The sequence below is a fragment of the Silurus aristotelis genome (assembly GCF_946808225.1).
Source record: "Silurus aristotelis genome assembly, chromosome: 10".
NCBI classification, from domain to species: Eukaryota; Metazoa; Chordata; class Actinopteri; order Siluriformes; family Siluridae; genus Silurus; species Silurus aristotelis.
Window position 1 is genome coordinate 27,259,248 of NC_139583.1, and position 21,387 is coordinate 27,280,634.

At 36.1% G+C, this 21,387-nt stretch overlaps 1 protein-coding gene across 24 annotated transcripts in view; it reads right to left on the minus strand.

Annotated features, from left to right (window-relative positions):
- The window catches only part of LOC310732374 (ryanodine receptor 1-like), an 88,367-nt gene extending 73,214 nt beyond the window's left edge, over window positions 1-15,153 (minus strand). For 9 of the 24 annotated variants that reach the window (XM_083552786.1, XM_083552789.1, XM_083552769.1 and 6 more), the window contains exon 1: window positions 14,825-15,147. In XM_083552786.1, the coding sequence (XP_083408912.1) occupies window positions 14,825-14,872 (48 nt within the window). In that variant the 5' untranslated portion in view covers window positions 14,873-15,147. Of the gene's footprint in view, window positions 1-14,824 lie in introns of all 24 variants that reach the window. The other 15 variants (XM_083552782.1, XM_083552774.1, XM_083552779.1 and 12 more) reach the window with 3 other exon arrangements.
- Between the last annotated feature and the right edge of the window lie 6,234 nt (window positions 15,154-21,387).

Genomic DNA, 21,387 nt, shown 5'->3' on the forward strand with positions numbered 1-21,387 from the left:
CTTCACTATTATGTCTCTTTATATTTTCAACAAAATATACAACATCCATTGTCACTAATAAAAAACTAATAAAATAAATGATGGTACATTTGTGCCATCCCTACAATGCTAAAGTTAATTTACTTCAGCAGGATAGCTCATAGCTACTAGCAGCTATTCTAGAGTTAACCAAGCTTTGAGTAACAAACTATATATTAGATTGTGTAGTTTTTTATTTAGGTAGAAATAAGTACAGGATGCGAGACAAGTCTGGCAGGTGAAAAGTAACTCTAATGACAAGTCTTTTCCTAGCCATCGGTTATTTTCTCTGAGGAGAAAATTGTACTGAGGCGTAGCTAGCTTTTTTTCTATGGCTTAGCTCTTAGCTCTAAAATGCCGGTCAACAAATAAAGTCTCAAATCACAATTGTTTTTGAAATAGCTTCTGTAAAGTGGCACATAAAGGTTGATTACACAGAAATAACCAAAATGTCTCAAATGTACATTTTAATACTTCAAAACGTTTTTGTTTTCTTTTTCTTTTTTGTGGCAATACAGGTAGCAAAGTGTAGGTTGGGCACCCGCCCGTTATTTTGGGGTTTTTTATTGTCGGAAAATGTTTGTGAAAAATACATGTACGTTATTGGAGCTTGCAATAAACTGCAAGAAAATATGTGTATGGAAAGGGGTGAACTCATGTGCTTGTGTAAAACCCTCACAACAAGTCTGCTTTGCAAGCAATATAAGCTCTGGTGCACAAGGAAAAATCTATTCTAATAAAACATTTTTCCACCCTCATGAGCTGCTTCTTGACTATTTCTTAAGTAAAAAAATCTTCACAAATATTTTTTTACTTCCTGTCAGCAGTAATTGGGCTAAACTGGCATGTCAGTCAACTCAAATTTTTCCAAAATCAGTTTTGATTGGTTGCCTTCAACTGTGACTAACAATGAGCACAGTTACCAAAATTTCATCAATGAACACTCTTCATGCGAGTTGGGATTTTTTATTTGTTGATCATTTTATATGTTTAATTGTTTTTTTTTATTTTATTTTGTTTGTAGGCAATGCTAGTAATGTTAATCTTTTTTATTTCAGCAACATTACATAATCATTATAAGTACATTTACTTGACATTTTGACTGATTTGACTGAAATGACTGTTTTGGCTGGTGTTCAAAGAGATGTTGAGAGTATTCTGAGCAAACTGAAATAAATCCACTAATATTCTTATGTTGAAACACATGGAAACTCTATTTAAGTGGACACCTACTGGACAAATAAAACATATACAAAATATATATAAGTATCAATGTGCAAAAAGTATTAGAAGTATTCTGGACATATAATAAAACAATTCTGGACATCTAAAAACAGTTTGTCAAAGGTTACTTCTGCTGACCAAAGCAAGCTTCACCGCTGATACATCCATGTGCAAAGCTGCAGTCCTGAACACCCAATCTCCCAGGCTTAACCTCTAGCCATACTAGTGAACCCAGAGCCATGGGGGGATTTAAGGGATCAACAATGCTTTACATTATTTTCCACAAACAACCAGGCAATTTGTCAATGCAAGGCTTTACAGCATTTTTACAAGGTTTAAAACACAAAATCTAAGGAAAGCAGAGAAAAATATCCCAAATGAAAACACAAACAAGCACAGATTTTATAGGTTTGTTTTGAATTTTATTGCATAATTGATGTGAATACAGGACTTTAAATCGTTTGTTAATTAACAAAGCAAAATGTATTTGTTGCTATAAAGAATTACATAGGAATGATTTTTGTTTTTTTCATGTAGAAAGAAAGTGTGGTTCAAGTTGTATCTAAATGAATGCAACATAATTGATGCCAAAATGATGCATTAAGAGAGAAACTAAACATTTCTGGACATTATAGAAAAGTAATATATGAAATTATAATATGTTCAATATTCATAAAGGTGATGAAGCTCATTTAAATAAATCATGTTAAAATGCCTGTACACCTTTCAATACCATTTCTAAGAACAGCTACAAATAGTTGTTCTTTCGAATTCATTTGCACCCACTCATTATTTATAGTGAGTGACTTTCACAGGTTAAGAGCGTGTGGTCTTGATATTCGACCCACAGTGGTTCACCTGAGTGTCAACAAAGTCTGAACTCTGCAGTGTGACTCAACAGGAGTCACCCAAGGTGCTGTGATCTCAGTGGGTGCATGTGCCCACAAGGCTACTGTAGGAAGAGACCTCCCCGGGTCAGCTACAGGTGGGTGGCATCAAAGGTACCTAACAAAAGCCAGCTACAGTATCATGTTTTGAAAAGACAAGAATAAAGAGGTCAGCTATTATTTGTTTGTTGGCTGTTTGTTTATTTGAGCAATTCAGACTAATCTTTTAACAAGTACAAACAGAAAGCTAAATGACCCAGTAAGACTAATAATTTAAATACTATTGAAAACATTTTTATTTGTACAGCACTTTTTACAATGGACATTGTCTCAAAGCAGCTTTAAAAGTCTAAAGTCCAAACAAGTTGAATAAAAGAATGTATAATTTAAGTGTCTATAAGTTTGTTCCTTACAATTTAAGGCTTATCCCTAACGAGCGAGCTGGTGGAGACTGTGGCAAGGAAAAACTTCCTGAGATAGCATGAGAAAAAACCTTGAGAGGAACCAGACTCAAAAGGGAAATGCATTCTCATCGCATGATAAAACAACTATAATAATATTGCACAATCAGGATATAATGATATATAATGATACTACAATAACAAAAAAAATAAATAAATACACTTTTACCACATAATCCTTTACCAATGCTTTACACCAAGGAATTTCAATGACTATCAGGTGTGGTGGTTGATAGGATGGAATCTAACCTGCACCCACACCGGCCCTTTGTGGAAAAGACTATACAACCCGCTTTACACAGTCTCCTAGATACTTTTGAAGGCTCTCTTATATGGACAGACCAACAGGAGTGACTTACAGTCTGTACTAAGAGACAATTTAAGGATTCCCCCTTTTACCAGATGTCCAGCTTACACACCCACTAACTTGACTACAACCCTGCCAAGGTTGTTGGAATGATAGATGAGTTTAGTGGATGAGCAGAGGACATTACACAGTATGTGGGAAGACAGAAAGAACCAATACAGGATGAGGGGTGAGTTAGAAGGGATGACTTTTCAAAAATGCTTTTCTATCCCTCCAACTCGATCAACCACTCTGCCCACAGGCAATCAGGACTTCCTGTGACATGTGTCCTAAACAAAATAATACTTCCTATATGGATGGATGAGCAGTAGAGTAACAGTCTATGTGGTATTTATGAGGTCAGGAAGGTTTATTGCCTCTGGAGCACAACAAAATTCCAAATGCTCACACTGACATGAATAATTAGACAGCAAGGAAATGGCAAACCATGGTATTCAATCAAATTAACTACTGTATTCTGTTTGGGATATTCTAACACATAGTATACTAGATGGGTAAAGGCATTGACATTGTCTCAAAGCAGCTTTACAGAATTTAACAGTTAAGGTAAACTATGTGTATTTATGCCTGATGAGCAGCCATGGTGACTGTGGCAAGGAAACACTGCCTTAGATGTTATGAGGAAGAAACCTTGAGAGGAACCAGACTCAAAAGGGGAACCCATTGTCATTTGGGTGACATCAAGAGTGTCATTATAGATCTTTAAACAATACAGAACACTGGAGAGTGGGAACTAACATAAGCACTGGAATGTGTGATTATGAGTAATGTTCTTTCTAAAGTCTTATACAGTAATTTGAGATTATGGAACCAGGAGCTACTGAGCAACTCATAAAATAGCTCAACATTTAAGATCATCATAGCTCCAACATCAGCTTCTTCATGCCAGAGCCTTTAAACACTCAAAGAGGTCCAATGTCCAAACTCCACATGAGGTGAAATCCAAATGGCTCTGATACGTCTCTAGATGGTTCGGGATGTTTGCGGGGTCGGCATCTACTTCTTTGAAGGTCCACAATCTTCATAAGGTGGGACGTGACTGGGGCTGGAGCAACCTCAGGATGCCTCGGGATGGTAAAGAGAGAGAAGCGGTGGAGAGGAATTAGCGTAGCTGATGTTCATGATATTAGCAGCACAAGTTGATAATGTGCATTTGTTTAGATGTACTTGAGCACAAGGTTATGATATGTGATGTGTTGTGTTTAGGGCTCGCTAAAAAGATAAGTTATTAATCTTGTCAGGAAGACTGTTTCAAAGTTTAGAAGCCAAATGTGAGAATGATCTACCACCTTTAGTGGACTTTGCTATTCTAGAAACTACTAGAAGTCCAGAGTTTTGAGATCTCGAGGAGCTTGACGGATTGTAGCATATTAGAAGACTGGAAAGATACATGGGAGCTAAACTATCTAGAGCTTTGTAAGCAAGTAGCAGTAGTTTGTAGTAGATTCGAAACTTAACAGGTAGCCAGTATAGGGATGATAAGATTGGGGATATATGGTCATAATTTCTGGACCTTGTGAGAACTCTGACTGCTGCATTCTGGACCAACTGTAGCTTGTTTATTAATGATGCAGGACAACCACCTAAAAATGCATTAAAATGCATAATCCAGTCTGGAGGTCATGAACGCATGGACAAGCTTCTCTGCATCAGATATAGACAACATGTTGCTTACCAATATTTCTAAGGTGGAAGAAGGCTGTTTTTGTAATATGGTCGATATGATTTTTAAAAGACAAGTTGCTGTCTAAAATAACTCCCAGGTCTTTAACTGTTGAACTAGTAGTACAGAACATCATTCTAAATGCAGGTTGAAATGCAGGAGCTTCTGTGTACTGGTTTTTGGGCCAATTAGCAAAATCTCTGTCTTATCAGAATTGAATAATAGAAAGTTTGTCTGGGTATTATCAGCTGGGTATCATCAGCATAACAGTGGACGCTAATCCCAAGCCTTCTAATAATATTTCTCAAAGGAAGCATGTATATTGTGAAAAGCAGGGGTCCTAGAAATGAACCTTGTGGCACACCATAAGTTACTTGCATTAACCCGGATAGCTCTCCATTTAAATCTACAATATGGTAACGATCAAAAAAGTAGTGATAGTATAGATAGGTAGAGTACTGATGTACAATAGGATGAGAAGGCCTGGGGTGCAGTCAGAATTCCAATTTATCCCAAAGGTGTTCAGTAGGTTTGGGGTCAGAGCTTTATGGCAGGCCACTTAAGACCTTTACTGGGTTTGTGCACAGCGGGTTTGTCATGCTGGAACAGGTTTGGGTCTTCTAATTCAACTGAAGGGATAATTTAATGCTACCATATCTGAAGACATCCTATATAATTGTGTGCCTTTAAATTTAAAGGAACAGTTTGGGGAAGAAACTGGAACTCCATCTGTCCTAAAAACCTTTGGCTTTACCTCTGACTGTCACAAAGCACCGATGCTGGAGAGCTGATACTATTGTAACATAAATTATGTATTACAGTTAATATTACCTTGTGATGTTCTTGAAAATTAATTAACATATCGAGTCTGATCAGAATAAAGTATTCAACAGTGGTATAAATATAACTACTCTAAGGTGTAATTATAAAACCATGGTGGCATCATAAGTAGATAAAATTGTTATTGTAAAACAATACAGGAGAATTGTAGTTTAATTTATAATAAGAATATTTGCTGTAGTTGTCTGATCAAAAGCATTGAATAGCAATGGTTGAACCCAAGGTGAAGGTTCTCACATCGGTGCTTGTATCTAGTCTACCTACCTAACCCTCCATTAAAGTCATTATCAAATTAGTGCAAATTACAACGAAAGCAGGAACAAACTGCAGGCTTCAATGAGACACTGCCATAATGAGCCAGAGTTACATATACAGATATAATCTGGAATGTGTCTGTGAGTGAAAAGAAAATAGAAGAGAAGGCCCACAGTAATAGCTAGCTTAGACTCTGCTGTATGTGCTGAGCAAAGTGGAATGAAGAAAATTGACTCTGGTCTTATGGCTTGAGCTCTCAATCACCATCTGACATGAAAGAGCTTTTTGTTGTGTTGCTTTACTCCATTTCTTGATGAAACATGAATCTGGCTTCCATCACACTTCCAGACGACAATAATCACGATTGTTTGCCAAATTTCTCACTTTGAACTCATTTCTTCACATCGCCACCACCTCCTCCTTCTTTCCTTCCTCTCCCTCTCTTCCTCTCTCTCACTCCTTAACTCTATTTCGGTGACTGCACCTGTCACTCTCGCATTCCCCTACACTGCTGACTGGCAGATAGTTAGAAGGCATGCTCACACCAGCTCAAACTCCTAATCACGAGAAGTACACACTTACTAACCACTGACTTTACACAACATTGAGCACAGAGCCCAGATGCATAGCACACGTAAACTTTACATACCTATACATCATATCTATACATCATATCTATCTATCTATCTATCTATCTATCTATCTATCTATCTATCTATCTATCTATCTATCTATCTATCTATCTATCTATCTATCAATTTTTTTTTAAATATATGTTTTTATATATGTTGATGTGTGTAAAGAAATGGAATGATATATATCAAAAACCATGTGTATTTGTAAGTGTTGTAATGCAATGACACTCTGTATATCTGTATTTGTTTAGTGCTCCAAATATCCTTATGAATATTTTGATTTAAACTCAATTTAAATTAAGTTTTGAGTGAATTTTTCTCTTAAACTTACATGCATTTCGTGAGCCCATTTCTTGGTGCATAGGAACGTATTTATTGTAGTTTTATATTTCAATATAAACAAACTAGCAGCCAAATTTTAACTAAAACATTAAAACATTTAAAATTGTAAATAAATTATGTGGTTATAAAAAACTTCTTAACTCAAAAGTTGTTTCTATTATGGTTTGTTTCAGTATTTGTTCGATTTGTACTATTTGTTTGTCCTAATGTACTAATATCTAGTCCACTTGAAAACATGAATATTTTGCCCAATTTTAAATGAAATACATTAAAGCTGAGACAATTCCTGGAGTAACTCGAGTAATTTGAATACAAAAATGTATAAAGGCAAATCATTTGGTTGATGCTTCGTTTAGTCTATTTAAATACAAACGGAGCACTGTGTTTCCCCACAGACCATCATTAGTGACCCACCACCTGCTAAACTCTGGAAAGCTCTGGGCAGGTAAACACAGAAAACAGCTATAAAAATTTTCATTTTTCTAAATAGGAAACAAATAACTTGTTAATTTGAAAAAAACTATGTTATTTTCTATTGTATATTTAGTATTGCTCTTTAATAAAGAAAATAATTTCCTATCCGATTATTCGATTAATCGTTGGGATAATCGGTAGAATATTCGGTTAGTAAAATAATCGATAGCTGCAGCCCTAGAATATATCTTAAATAAAAACATAAGTACATTCATACTTATTTGGTTATTATACTATTAAAACATTAGTAGATATAAACACTAATTCAATAAAAAAAAATATTTTCATTCACAAAAAAAAATTTATATGAACATACCAAGAAATACAATATTATGTGACTCTAGCAAATATAATTTTTTTTGGAATATGCCAAAAGAACACAACCCTTTTATTAAAATGTAACTTTCTCAATACGTTTGTAAAATCTATGCAGCATTTACTTAAGAATGTTTATAAAAAATGTTTGTAATAAATTACAAACATTTTTTATGATTTTTTTCTCAGTCGATTTCCAAACCTCACTACATTTCTCCCCAATCATATACTTGTAAAGTCATAAGGTGACTTTTAGCATCGAATGTCCACCAGGAGTTGATCTACATGAACAGATGTGACAGTGAGAATAAAACCTAATACCCATCACTGTAAACTATCTGCTGCTCCGTTCACTTTATATTTATCAAAGCCGTTTGAATTGTGGTGACTACAAGCTATTAGAATTTTGTGGCTGATATGTATAGACATGAGAAGTTTTTACAGGTTTTGAAACTAGGAATGAAGCTGCTGTTAGCTTGTATTAGCTGATGTTTTTCCATTGGTACTTCACAACATTTTTACTTGTTAAAGCTGTAAGTTTCATTAGAACTTCGGAAATCATGTACTTATTTTACATTTTCTAAAAATGCTATTATTTTTTCCTTATAATGCACCTTGGACTAATTATTATTATTAGTGGTAGAAGTAGTAGCAGTAGTACTTCTGTGTTAGGAAAAGCAGTAACGGTGGTGGTAGTAGTATCAGTATTAGTAGAAGTAGTATCAGTAGGAGTGCCTGTAATTGTATTATAAGTAGTAATATCAGTAAGAACAGATGTATCGCTAGTAGAAGTAGTATCAGTAGTACCAGTATAGTAGCAGGGGTAGTATCAGAAGTTCAGAAGTAAAATCTGGAGTAGAACCAGCAGTAGAAGTAGTATCAATAGTAGTAGCAGTATTAGTATAATAGTAGCAGTATTAGTATAATAGTAGAAGAATCAGTACAGTAGTAGAAATAGTATTATCAATAGTAGCAGTAGGAATATCAGTAAGCAGCATCAATAGTACAAGTAGAAGTATCTGTAATAGTAGAAGTAATAGTAGGAGTATCAGTTGTAGTATCTGGAGTTGGAGTAGCATTATTAGTCAAGTCAAGTCAAGTTTATTTGTATAGCGCTTTTCACAACAGACATTGTCTCAAAGCAGCTTTACAGAAAACAACAGTGAAGGTGAATGGTGTGCGTTTGTCCCTGATGAGCAAGCCGTGGCGACAGTGGCAAGGAAAAACTCCCTTAGATGATATGAGGAAGAAACCTTGAGAGGAACCAGACTCAAAGGGGAACCCATCCTCATATGGGTGACATCAAGAGTTTGGTCATAAATCTTTCAACAATACAGAACAATTTGTGATCATCATAGATCCAGCATCAGCTTCTCCATGCCAGGGCCTTTAAAGTCATAGAATTATTAGCAGTTGTGTCCATAGTAGGAGGAGTACCAATATAACAGTAGCAATGGTATTGTCAGTAGTAACAGCAGTAAGTACCAGGAGTAGTAGTAGTAGCAGTAATTATTATATAAATCAAACAAACCTTTGCAATTTGATATGGATTTTGATATTTGATATTCCATCATATTAAATTTTCTGCTTCGACCATGCCCTGGCAGGAAAGTTGAATTTCAATATCCAGATGCCAACTTCTCTGTAAACACTTAATAATTAATGCAGTCACTAAGCAGATTGATTAATGAGTTCTGTTTTGTGTGCTAATATCCTTTTTGGAAGAAAAAATAAAAACCCTACCAGAGAGGATTTCAAATTTATCTTCAAATGAAGGTGAATATACTCTCTACAGAGCTATTTCTCAGAAATGTAAGCGGATATGACAGCAGAACCTCATCAGTGCAAAATGCAAGTCTGCAGTAAAAAAAAAAAAAAAGGGATGAGACCAAGACTCAGAAATGAATAATCTGATGCTACACACAGTGCATCATTTCTGAAAATGCAGTAATACTCTGTGAAAAGAAGGATGAAATCATAAATCCTACAAAGTGGACACTTTTATGAAATCTAGGCCTTTGTAAACGATGAGATGGGAAGGAATAATGTGGCTTTAATTGTTTTCTTGACGTATCCAGCCACATATCTAGGGTGAATATTTGAATGTTTGCTCCGAGGTCGCATTAGACGATCGGTAATCGGCTGCAGCAGACCGTCACGTCGTACATCATACACATACATGTTTCAATTATACACTAATGTCTGCAGGTTGGAGGTCCCCGTTTTAAAAGCAGCAGCTGAGAGCACCTGTTTATTGTGGTAAAGCGGATCGTGACAGACTGGATGAACACAAGTGAAACAGGTGCTTGTACTTCCCTTCTCTCTATTTCCCTCTCTCTCTCTTTCAGCACCTCACTATACCCTGATCATGTGTATGCTCAGCAAAACCAGATCCTAACACCCAGAAATAACTAGCTTTATATCGCCACTTAAAGAAAATTCATTCAAAACACACGTTTATTTTTAACTGGAAACCATTTGTGTAGGCAGGAACAAATTTCAGGGTGCACTAAAAACTGTTCATATTTTTCTGTGGATGCCATGCCACACAGCAGGAGGAGTGGTGAGGGTCGGTAGAATTTGTTACTTAATCATTTGAGGCAGGATCGAATGTCTAGGAGCAAAAGACCATTTCATTTTCTTATTGCTTCTGGTCTCTGAGCGCTAGCAAACTTATTTCGTTGCATCATTAAAGCTAAAAGCTTTGATATAGAAAAAATGGAAGAACCTGATTGGTCAATCCTAATTGTTAGCTTATTAGCTTTCAAACAAATAGAATTGATTGGTTGAAACTAACTATGGAAATAGTTTGATCTTAGGGGTGATTCAATTACAAAGATTAGTTATAATGAACATTTTTAAAAGGAAAATTATATAATCAATATTAGTTATCATTGACCGTGCTGTACTGATGTTATGTTAACCACAATGTAACTACCAAACATTTAAATAAATGCCTGCTAGCTATCCCTGCTAGCTATCCCTGCTAGCTATCCCTCTGCAAATATGGTGCATCATGCAATATTTTTTCTACATATCTTTATGTCCAACAAATCTCAGTTTACAACATTTTTAAAGGTGTAAACATGCACACTGAACAATACTGAGGTAAAATAAAGCTGAAGAGCTAAAAACATGTTTGCAAGACAAAATAAAGCACCCTAAGTTTTAGTTTTAAGATTTTAACTTTGACTTTTCACCTCTGAACTGCTTTTTCATTCCATTTTTTCCTCAAAATAGACACTTGAGCATGAGATTGGTATGCGGCATTGGTATTTTGACCATCTCATTCCACATTTAAGTCCCTGTTTTGCAATTACAATAACCTTCACTCTGGAAATTTGTGCTCATTCAACCAAAGGCCTTTAATAACTTCAAGCACTGATCTGTCTGGTGAGGACGCCTGGGGTGCAGTCAGTGTTCCAAAGATAGGTTCCTACCAAAGAGTGTTCAATATTTTTTTATATTTCCCACTCCAACCCATGTAAACCAAATCTTTATAGAGCTAACTTTGCAGAGATTTGTGCTCAATCAGCTACAATAGTAAAATCAGATGTAGGTCGAAGAGTCCTGGGATGTATTCGATGTTTCAATTTATCCCACTCAAGACCTTTCACTCTAACTGTGTACACAGGGGCATTGCCTTTCTAGGAATTTTAGGTCTCCTAACAAGGAGGAAAAAAATTATGCCACATCCAAAGACGTCCTATAAAATTGTGTGCCTTTGTTGTAACACTTTGCAGGAGAATCAAATATGGCTGGAAAATCAGGTGCCCAAATACTTTGTCCATATAGTGTAATTCAGTAGCTTAGAAACATAGGCAAACTTTCATAAATCACACACACACACAGACAAAGAATCCTCCCGAAAGATTCAAGCAATGAAGAAGTAGGACACGCACTTTCTTACCCTCCTCCCCCTAAGAGTCAGGCGCTTATAGTGGCAAAACTATAAAAAGAAGTGTCGGTTATAACCCAGAGCCTGGACACCCCCTGAATGCTCTCCAACATTTATATTGGGGTGAAAATCACAGCATCATGACCTAGAAATCAGGAACAGTTCACCAGTTACGGAATCAATGATAATCGTGAAAACCGTAAGAAATTGAACTAGTATCTTTAAAACAGGGCAGTCTATTTTACAAAGAACAAACATAGGAGATGATTGAGATCCTCTGTAGAGTTCCAATACAACAATATTTATCAATGGCATACTGCTGTTTTTGTTCTGCAGGTATTTTAGCATAATATGCCAGAGGTAGAAAAACTATATCAAAAGAAGAAAGGAAATTAGAAAAAAATGGCTTTATTTCTGAACAATCTTAAGCTGCATCATATCATACATGAAGGGAAGAATAACATTATACAGTTTGGTATCATTTACTTTCAGCTCACGGCCCTCAATCAGGCTTCATTTCTGGCTCTTCATTGGCACCTCTTGTTTACATTTTTCACTTCACCCAAATTCCCACCATAGAGCGAACACTTTTCACTCACACACATCTGCTTGTTATAAATCACAAATCCAGGCATGTATGACGTAGATCACAGCCCTAATTAATTCATACAGCTCTTAAAAATGTAATACGATCTTCCTAATTCATTACACTACCTATTCAAAAGTGACCTAAAAAAATCTAGAAGAATCCGATACTACAGTATATGTATAAAGGTTTGTTGACACTTAACCATAAGATTCGTACCAGCTTTCTGGACATCAACATTTAGTTCCAATTTGCTCTTGTAATCTTCTGAGAAGGTGTTCTGCCAGATGTTGGAGTGTACTTTGGAGATTTACTGATGAAGGTGAGGTGAGGTGAGGTGAGGAGACCTGGGGTGCAGCAAGAATTTTACATTCATCCCAAATTTGTTCAACAGCGTTGGGGTCAGATCTTAAGCAGACCACTCAAGAGCTCCAACTCAATCCCCACTGAAGCATATCTTCCTGGAGCTGGCTTTGTGTCATGCTGGAACAGGCTTGGGTCTCCTAAATCAAGTGGAGGGTAAATTTAATGGTAAAGGCATCAAATACATTTGTGTGCCTCCAAAATCTTTGGTAAAAGTTTGTGTCAGTCGGGTGTCCAAATACTTTTGTTTATATAATGTAATATCTCTTATAGCATGGACACACTAAGGTGCATTAAAGAGGAGTTGCTGGTGTTCAGGTCTGCAGTGAACTACTCAAACAAAAGACACTTCAGCTATTATTAGCGCCACCTTACTGTTCACCGGTTTATCAGAAAAATGGCTTTGTTCCGAATTCGGAGTGGCTTTTTCATCTAACACTGGCATTTATAAAATTGGCTTTGAATATTGTTGGGGGTTGATCTTTGTCTCAACAAATCCAGACACACATTTGTGTAAATCGTTATTCTAACAGATGCCTTACAAAATCCAAATGCCATCTTTCACAGAGCAGACTAACCCACAACATACAGTCTGATATTATGAAGATTTTGCTGCAGTTACACACACACACACACACACACACACACACACACACACACACACACACACACAGGATGCTTGAATTTGATATGTTTTAGCTATGTACTGTATTTCTTTACTTATTTTATACTTAGAATTTTTTCTGGACCATAATATTTCATCTTTCTGCAAAATGTATCTAATTTTCAGAAATTACTTGTAATATTTTTTATTTTGTTTTGTTTTATATCTCTTACTTTTAGTTTTTGGAGTTGTCGGCGAGCACATCTTGAATAATATTTCTTGTCTTTAAGCCTTCATTATTTATTTATTTATTAATTTATTTATGCATTTATGTATTAAAGTTTAATGCTTTAATATGTATCGCTTTATTGTTTTATTATTTCATATTATTTAAATGTGCAAAACATTTAAATTTTTGCTTTCATTTTATTTATTTAATTTTATTGTTGAATGAAGAAAGTTTGTCTCATTCTGTGTGTAGACCTGTTATAAAAAGTATAACAAATAAAAAAATGTTAGAATAGAAAATTAAATAACATCAAATTAGAATAAAATATTTCTCACTGCCTCGTCTTTATATTTCTTTTTGCTTTGCATTTATTTTTAATAGTAATTTTACATTGGATTGAAATGTATGTATTAATATGTATTTTAATATTGAAAACACTTTTTGGTGCTTTGGTTTGACTTCTCCCTTTAATATATTATAAAATAAAATGTTAAATATAAATATTTAATATGAACATTTTTTTATTCTGGAAAAACATACTGCTTGTTCACTTTCTATATTTATTCTTGAATAATAAAAAAGTTATTTTAATTATTCGAAAGATAGCTCTTGCTTCCTTGATGTTCTATTCAAGATGCTTTATTTTTGTCTTATCCACATTTTGATCAAGGTTATGAAATTGCAATAAAGTGCATGCTCAGTGTGTGCATAAGATTTTAGAAAATCACATACGAACCACAAAACTCAAAGGTTTCCCAAGATCTCGTATAAGTCTAAATAATGACAGCTTCAAGCCTTTAATCTCATGAGCTTCTTTTGAAACTTACTACCAGGTCCTCAGATGCGTCTCAGTATCCATATTTGAGCTGATTGAAATAGTGTAGGTCTTTGAGTGTCTTGTTATTGTTGACCTCCTCAAGTGTATTCCAAGTGCTGACAGATGAGGCGGTATAGACCAGCTAACCCCCTTCTACCTCCACATCCCCCTCCCCTCTCCACCCACTTTCACATTGCTTGCTCCATCTTCTACCCTCAATCCGAAAGTCTCCTCTTTCCTCTCCTCGGGTAAAAATAGATAATGATGCTAACAGATGTACCAGCCTTTCCTCACAAGCACTGAAATGGAACAGACGATTCTGGAACGAATGGCCGAAGTGTGGCATGAGGCTGGAAACCATTTTTAAGATGCTGCTAGAGAACGAGTCTGATTCGACGAGGCACAGTGAAGACACGATTCCATCAAAATGCCCAAATCAAAAAAATAAATACATTATAAAGTGATGTCTTGAAAATGGAAAAGTTGGGTTTCAGGCTAAACTGGGGCATTGGGAGACTGGCACTTATAAATATCAGCCAGGAGCAAGGTGTCAGAACCAGCACGAGCTCAAGGAACACAACTAGAGGAGCACAAACTTTCACAATTAAGGACACACACACACACACACACACACACACACACACACACACACACACACACACACACACACACACACACACACACACACACATCTTCTCAGATGACCCCGTGTGAAATAGTATAGAAAAGAGAATACTAACAAATAGCTGAAATGCAAATACTATTAAAGGAAGAAGCCAGCATTTACTTATGCGTGCACGCGCACACACACACACACACCAGACAGAAGATTTAAGGCACACTTACCGTTCGTAGGAACTGGATCTCCTCATCCCCTCCCTCTCCTTCGGCCATCCTACTCCCAGCGTTAGAAGCAGCTCCTCAAGAGAAATCACAAAATTCTTCCGTTGTGGTTTTGGATATATTTCTATTTCTCTCTTCCTCGTTCTCTCTTTACAGAATCTCGTTGTCTACCTTTCTCTCCAAGCTCTCTCACACACACTCTCTCTCAGCACTGTGTGGAGGTGTGTTGGCGGACACCATGTGTCCTGTGGCTCTCACGGTGGCGTGGGAGAGAGTGACAGTCGATTTGTGAACTCCTCCAGTCTCTCTCAGGCTCGCTCTCTTTCTCGCTCGAAGCCTGTCCATATTTGCACAAGTGAGCCACCCCCTTCTCTAAACCTGGTCCTCCCTCAGGATCTAGTGGCCTATAAAAGGCACGTGTGTGTGTGTGTGTGTGTGTGTAATTTCTTTTTAATAATCAGAAGAGCCATAAATTAAATAATAGACTTATGGCCCAAACCGTGCTTACAGTGGAGTTGTATTGAATATTAATATAAGAGAAGATTCTGGTACTAGCGAATACCCAGACATCAGGATGTCCCTCGATTCTTGCGCTGAATGAATTTTGCACTTACATCTGACTGACAGGATGTTTCACTATTTATTTTTTTTTTTATATTCAATCCTTTGTCCATGAGACAGGAAGTCCAAACTCTCCTGTCCTGAAGACTTTCCACTGGTGGAAAACACACTGACTGTGACAAAGCACTGACACTGGAGACTCCTTCTAATAATATTCTAATAATGTTGAATTTTATTCAACAATTTTGCTCACTGAAAAGCATTTTTAGATTTATTTTATTGTGTTTTATTAAGATTATGTGCAACATGTGCAGAAAGTCCCTGTGAATGACATGTTACTATAGATAATTACATTCACGTATTTGAAAGATGCCCTTATCTAGAGCGACTTATAAGTGAGCAGTTGAGGATAAGGGGCCTTGCTCAAGGGCCCAACAGTGAACGCTTTATAGTGCTAGTCCAATTTCTTGACCACTGAGCTACCACCTCCCAATGTTACTTATAGCAATGATAACATCAAAACAGAAGAAACTATTCTGACCAATCAGAAAACTCAAATTCAGGAAGAGGAAATGAATATTTAGGATATTAAAGATACAAATCAACTTTTTTTTTTTTTTTTCACCCTGCACTGTTGCTATGACCTGTAAAGATGATTTAGAAAAATTTCAAATACTGGCATATGTATTTGTGTATGTAAAATTTATAATAATATAATAATAATTACATTTACATTATTTCGCTGTTGAAAGGGAAATCACAAAACTAATTTCTTTATTATTTGTTATAAATTCATTTTATTTAACAAATACCTAATTGTACATAATTGGAAATATTCTAGTGCATAACTCATTAGATAAAGCAAAATCAAGTCTTCAAGATTATGTACCATGAATTAACACCACATAGAGCACAATGTTCATTTTGATTGTTTGCAGAACTCAAGTTAACCTGATTAAAGCTGTATTTTTTATATCAGCACCAGTTTTCGTTCTTATTTTCAAGTCTTATTTTTAGTCTATTCTGAATTCCAGTCATTAAAAATATCTCGAACGATGATCAAAATATCCAATCAGGCTTCTTTTAGTGACCATCCATTGGTTGTGTCTTACTCATTTTGCAAACGGAGTGTTACAGTGCCCTCTTTACTATTTTTGGAATAATAGATCAGGAGATCGTCACAGAAATCTGAGAAGAAAACAGCTGGGCGTTAGGCCAAGTGCTCAATTCACATGTTTGAAAGAATGTGTAGGAGGATTTGTGCAAAAACTATGACAAACAAGGGCTTGATCTGGAGAATGAAATCATGTGTGTGTGTGTGTGTGTGTGTGTGTGTGTGTGTGTGTGTGTGTGTGTGTGTGTGTGTGTGTGTGTGTGTGTGTGTGTGTTTGTGCAAGAGAGACCATAAACATATTTCAGCAATACATCCAATTGTGCATTTATCATTCCATACAAATAATATGTATACAGAAATGCACTGTAAGTAAAACATGCACACACACACACACACACACACACACACACACACACGCACGCACGCACGCACACACACACACACACACACACACACACACACACACACACAGAGAGAGACAATAGTGTCTGTATGCAGCCCACCTGCACAATCCCCATCTACGTATCCTCGCTCATAGCCATCACTGGTTCTGGTTGAAGAGCAGCTGAAACACCTATGGTCTTGTCAAAAGCTTCTTTTGGCAGCTCAGACACTGGCTTAAGAGAGCATGCTCGATGATGACATCAGACCTCTGATAGACTCAAAGGAATTCTGGGAAATGAATTTCTTACACTCAGTTTCAGAAATTTTCTACATGAGTTAAGACTAGAAATGGTCACAAGAGGGCAGTGTTTTGAATTCAAATATATTTAGATAAATAAATAAATGGATAATCAATGTGGAAAAAACAATGGAAGGTATTTTAGTAAAGTGTTGCTCCAGCACGAGCCACCAGAACTCAATTCAGCTCAATTCAAGTCAAGTTTATTTCTATAGTGCTTTTCACAATGGACATTGTCTCAAACCCGCTTTACAGAATGCAAGAATTATAAAACAAAGATTACTTATATTTAAAATGTGTATTTATCCCTGACGAGCAAGCCTGGGGCGACTGTGACAGAATTTTTTTTTAGATCGTATAAGGAAGAACCCATAATTAAGGGAAAACCATCCACTCATACTAATGTCCTTTTTAGTCTTATACAGTCAGTTGGAGTTGTGATACGAGGAGCTTCTGGGCAACTCATAAATTAACTCAACATCTGAGTTCATTAGAAATTAAACACCAACTCCTCAGTGCCAGAACCTTAAATATGCAATGATGTAAAAACAGCACATGTATACTTTTATTTGAGTATTTATTAAAACAGCTCGGCTGTTAGATGCTTGTCATTGGTTTTGTTTGACAATCTTTTATAAAGTAGAGAAGAGGGAGGAAAAAATGCCTTTGAGAAGCACATAGCTCTAAGACTGATTCAATGATTTATAGAATCATTTGTTATACACAAATGTATAAAAAATATGGGTGTCTGGGCAGGGATTTAAATCAAAGGCTGACGGGAGAATCAGACCTTCTCATGTTAAACCACAGAGAGAAGAGGAACCAAAGACAGAGAATGACAAAGATGGTCAAAAGTTGGCTCTGGCTCAAAAGTTGGATTGGCTTCAGACAAGGCTGAAGACACAGAAAAACAACACACAATGGGCTTTCAATCAACATCAAACCCAAGCAAAGAAACGAATACTTAAATATACACAGGGGAACTGAATACAGAAGATGATAGTTAACAAGCCAGAGAAGAACAAAATTAGTGAATAATGGCGACATCTGGTGGACAATAGACAACACAACCAGCAAAATACTGACTGGACCCAAAATTTTGACAATTTGCATCTTTTTTATTATTTAAAAAAAGAAAAATGCTTCATATAAATATGTAACGATGGCAAATTACATTTGTATCCTTATTTGGGACCAATCCTTTTAAATCTACTTTGCACTGACTGATCTTATCAGATCTTTAAAAAAGATTTCATGTCCTTCACTGTCCTGTAGCCCATCAGTATAGGAATATTTACATAAGTGAATCCAAATAATTCTACTAAAAAAATGCCACTCTTTCTTTTGTGATAATCAGTTTTTTACACTTAATGAGCAAAAAGAGCTGTCAGTAGTTCAGCCACTTAAAAATGTAAAATCTGGTTTAGAATTTGATGCTGATTGAAAATAAAGGCCCAACGTGCATATGAAAATTTTAGAGCTCTGGACATGTGAAATTGGTTAATAACTAAATTCAGCATACTGATTATAAGGCTACATAACAGTTACACTTCCTGTTATTGACAGCATGTCAGGTGTTATAACATTCACACAAATCTGTCAGAATATACAGTTAGCAGAACACAAGACTGCCCTCTGCTGGAAAGAAATGTCAGTTGTCAGGAAGTAAAGCGTTACCAGTAGTCCTGAATTAAATGAGCTGCTCTAGAGTGGCTTTCATCCGAATTCACCTCTTTTGAATGATAATGAGTCGAATGGGCAGTTTATATGTGACTTCTGATGAAACTTGGAAGCCTCAGCATTAAACTTTCCCCTCACTTCAACTAGACGACCCAAAAACTGTTCCAGCATGACAATGCCCCTGTGCATAAAGCCCATATGAAGATATGCTTTATATGAGTTGGAGTGAAAGATCTCCTGCTATTGAGCTCAAAAACCCTATTATACAACTTTGGTATTCATTTGGAATGTTGACTGCACCCTCAGTTCACCTTCATCAGTACCTGACTTTACTATGCTTTACTAGCATTTGGGGATGAATCTCACACAAATTAATCGCTTTCGACTACTAACTCACAGTGTTAATTCTCTTAGCCTTTAAGCTCCTTTGCCCAAAATCCCACTAATGTGAGTGGCTCAAGTATTAGAAATCATTTCAGGAGTAGTATACAGACACGGACAGGCATTAGGCATATTGGGAGCCACAGGGGCATTTCTTTTTAATTTACTGTCATATACAGTCATTGGAAAGTTCAGGTAGCCTGTTAGCAATATGGCTGCCAATCAACACTGTTGAAAAAAAAAAATCACCTGGTCATTTCCCAGGTTGGATGCACATGATAACCTGAGATTCTTGGTTTTAGCTAAAAGGAGCAGAACCCAAAGATTTCTCAACCACAACGTTCAATGTTCAATTCAGCATTATTGTATTTAGCAGACCCCCTCATCCAGAGCAACCTACAAAAGTCTGTATCAACAAATACATTAACACTGGGTCACTAGGTTACAGATTTAGGATACCGTCAGTTACCCTGTTAAGTGGAATTGTATATTGTAGCACAATATTTTTATTCAATTTATATATTTTATAACACATACATTAATAAAGCACACAGAGAAAAATAAGCACTAGTGTTTCAGTACGAGGTTTTCACCCATCATTTGAAGATAATCAGAACCTTGGGGCCAGAACAGAGACAGTGTGACCAGTCAAGCAGTGCTAGATGATGGATTCACATATTCCAGCTTGTCAGGAATTTATGGTCTAAGCATAGGGTATAGCAAAGTCTAACAATGGAAATTATTCTATTTTATTTTTTTGGGACCAGCATTTATTTTCTCTTTCCTGCTTTTTTATGTCAACAAATTTTTAAGTTAACTTTTTGTTTTATCTCAAAATCTTCTACTGCTGCTTATTTTAAATTGGCGCTCTAACTTTTGGACTAATCAGGAAGAAGAATTTAACGGTGCTGTGACATAATAATCCATAATTAATCATGTCTGACAAGCATGACCTCACATGACATCAGATTAAATGTCTTACTCTGTGATTTATATCGTATTTACCTGTGCTGTCATAATATTTTAGTATTAATATCAAGCGATCAAGCAAAACCGCGATGTAGGCAGATTCTCCATGAGATGAGTCCTGAACTTCATTACCTCATAATCCTGAACTTCAAACTGAATTCATGAACGTGTAGGTCTCCACTTGGGTACTCACACATTTCTTGTACATCAATTCTTTTTGTATCAGACACTGGTGCTATTAGCTCTATCATTGTTAAAAAAAAACCACTTCTTTTAGACGAAAAGTTTACCTTGAACTTCAAACTTATGGTATTGTGTGTGTTATTCAGGCCTCGGATCTTCTACATTGTTATCTGTTTTCTAATCAAGAACATTATGCGAAGTGGATGTTTCGAAAATGTTTTTCTATATTTGTAGTTCTGCATGCGCTGCCATCTTCTGGAATTTATTTCACATGACGTGAAATATGAACGCAATACATATGTTGATATTCTCTCATAATAATAATACTAATTATTTTTAAGTAATTTTAAAATCAATTTAACCAGATTATGTGATTTCTTATTTTTATCTTTCCTTGCATAATAGATGCTCAACAAGAAGTAAGGCCTTCACCAGAGTCTTCATTCATAAACTTCTGATATGTAAGTCAATAGACTCATACACATCACAGAGGTCTATATGTGCATTATATCTGTCAATAAAGCTCAGTATAAACGAAATAAATGTAAGTATCTCTGGATAAGGGCTTCTGCCGATTGCTGTAAATGTAAATGAACTATTTCTGATCTGCATTAAAAAGACTGGAAAAAAAACAAGTGGAATGAGACTAAGTTGTTTCTAGATCAGAAATCAAACTAATAACAATTATTCTACTTTTCCTGATTTATACACACACACTTTCACACACATATTCACTCCTTAGAGCAGTTTAGCAGACAATATATCTATCAGTTTGCGTTAGGGAAGTAGGAGGAAACCAGGGAATTGGCGGAAAATCATTCAGACCTAAAACATTCATTCATTCATTCATTTTCTCCCGCTTATCTGTAATTCGGGTCGCGGGGGCAGCAGTCTAAGCAGGCCCCCGCCTTCGACTGCTGCCCAATCCTCACAGCACCGTCCCTTACGGTCCCTCCTGCAGGTGGTGAGCCCACGGGAAGGCGGCCCCACGTCACT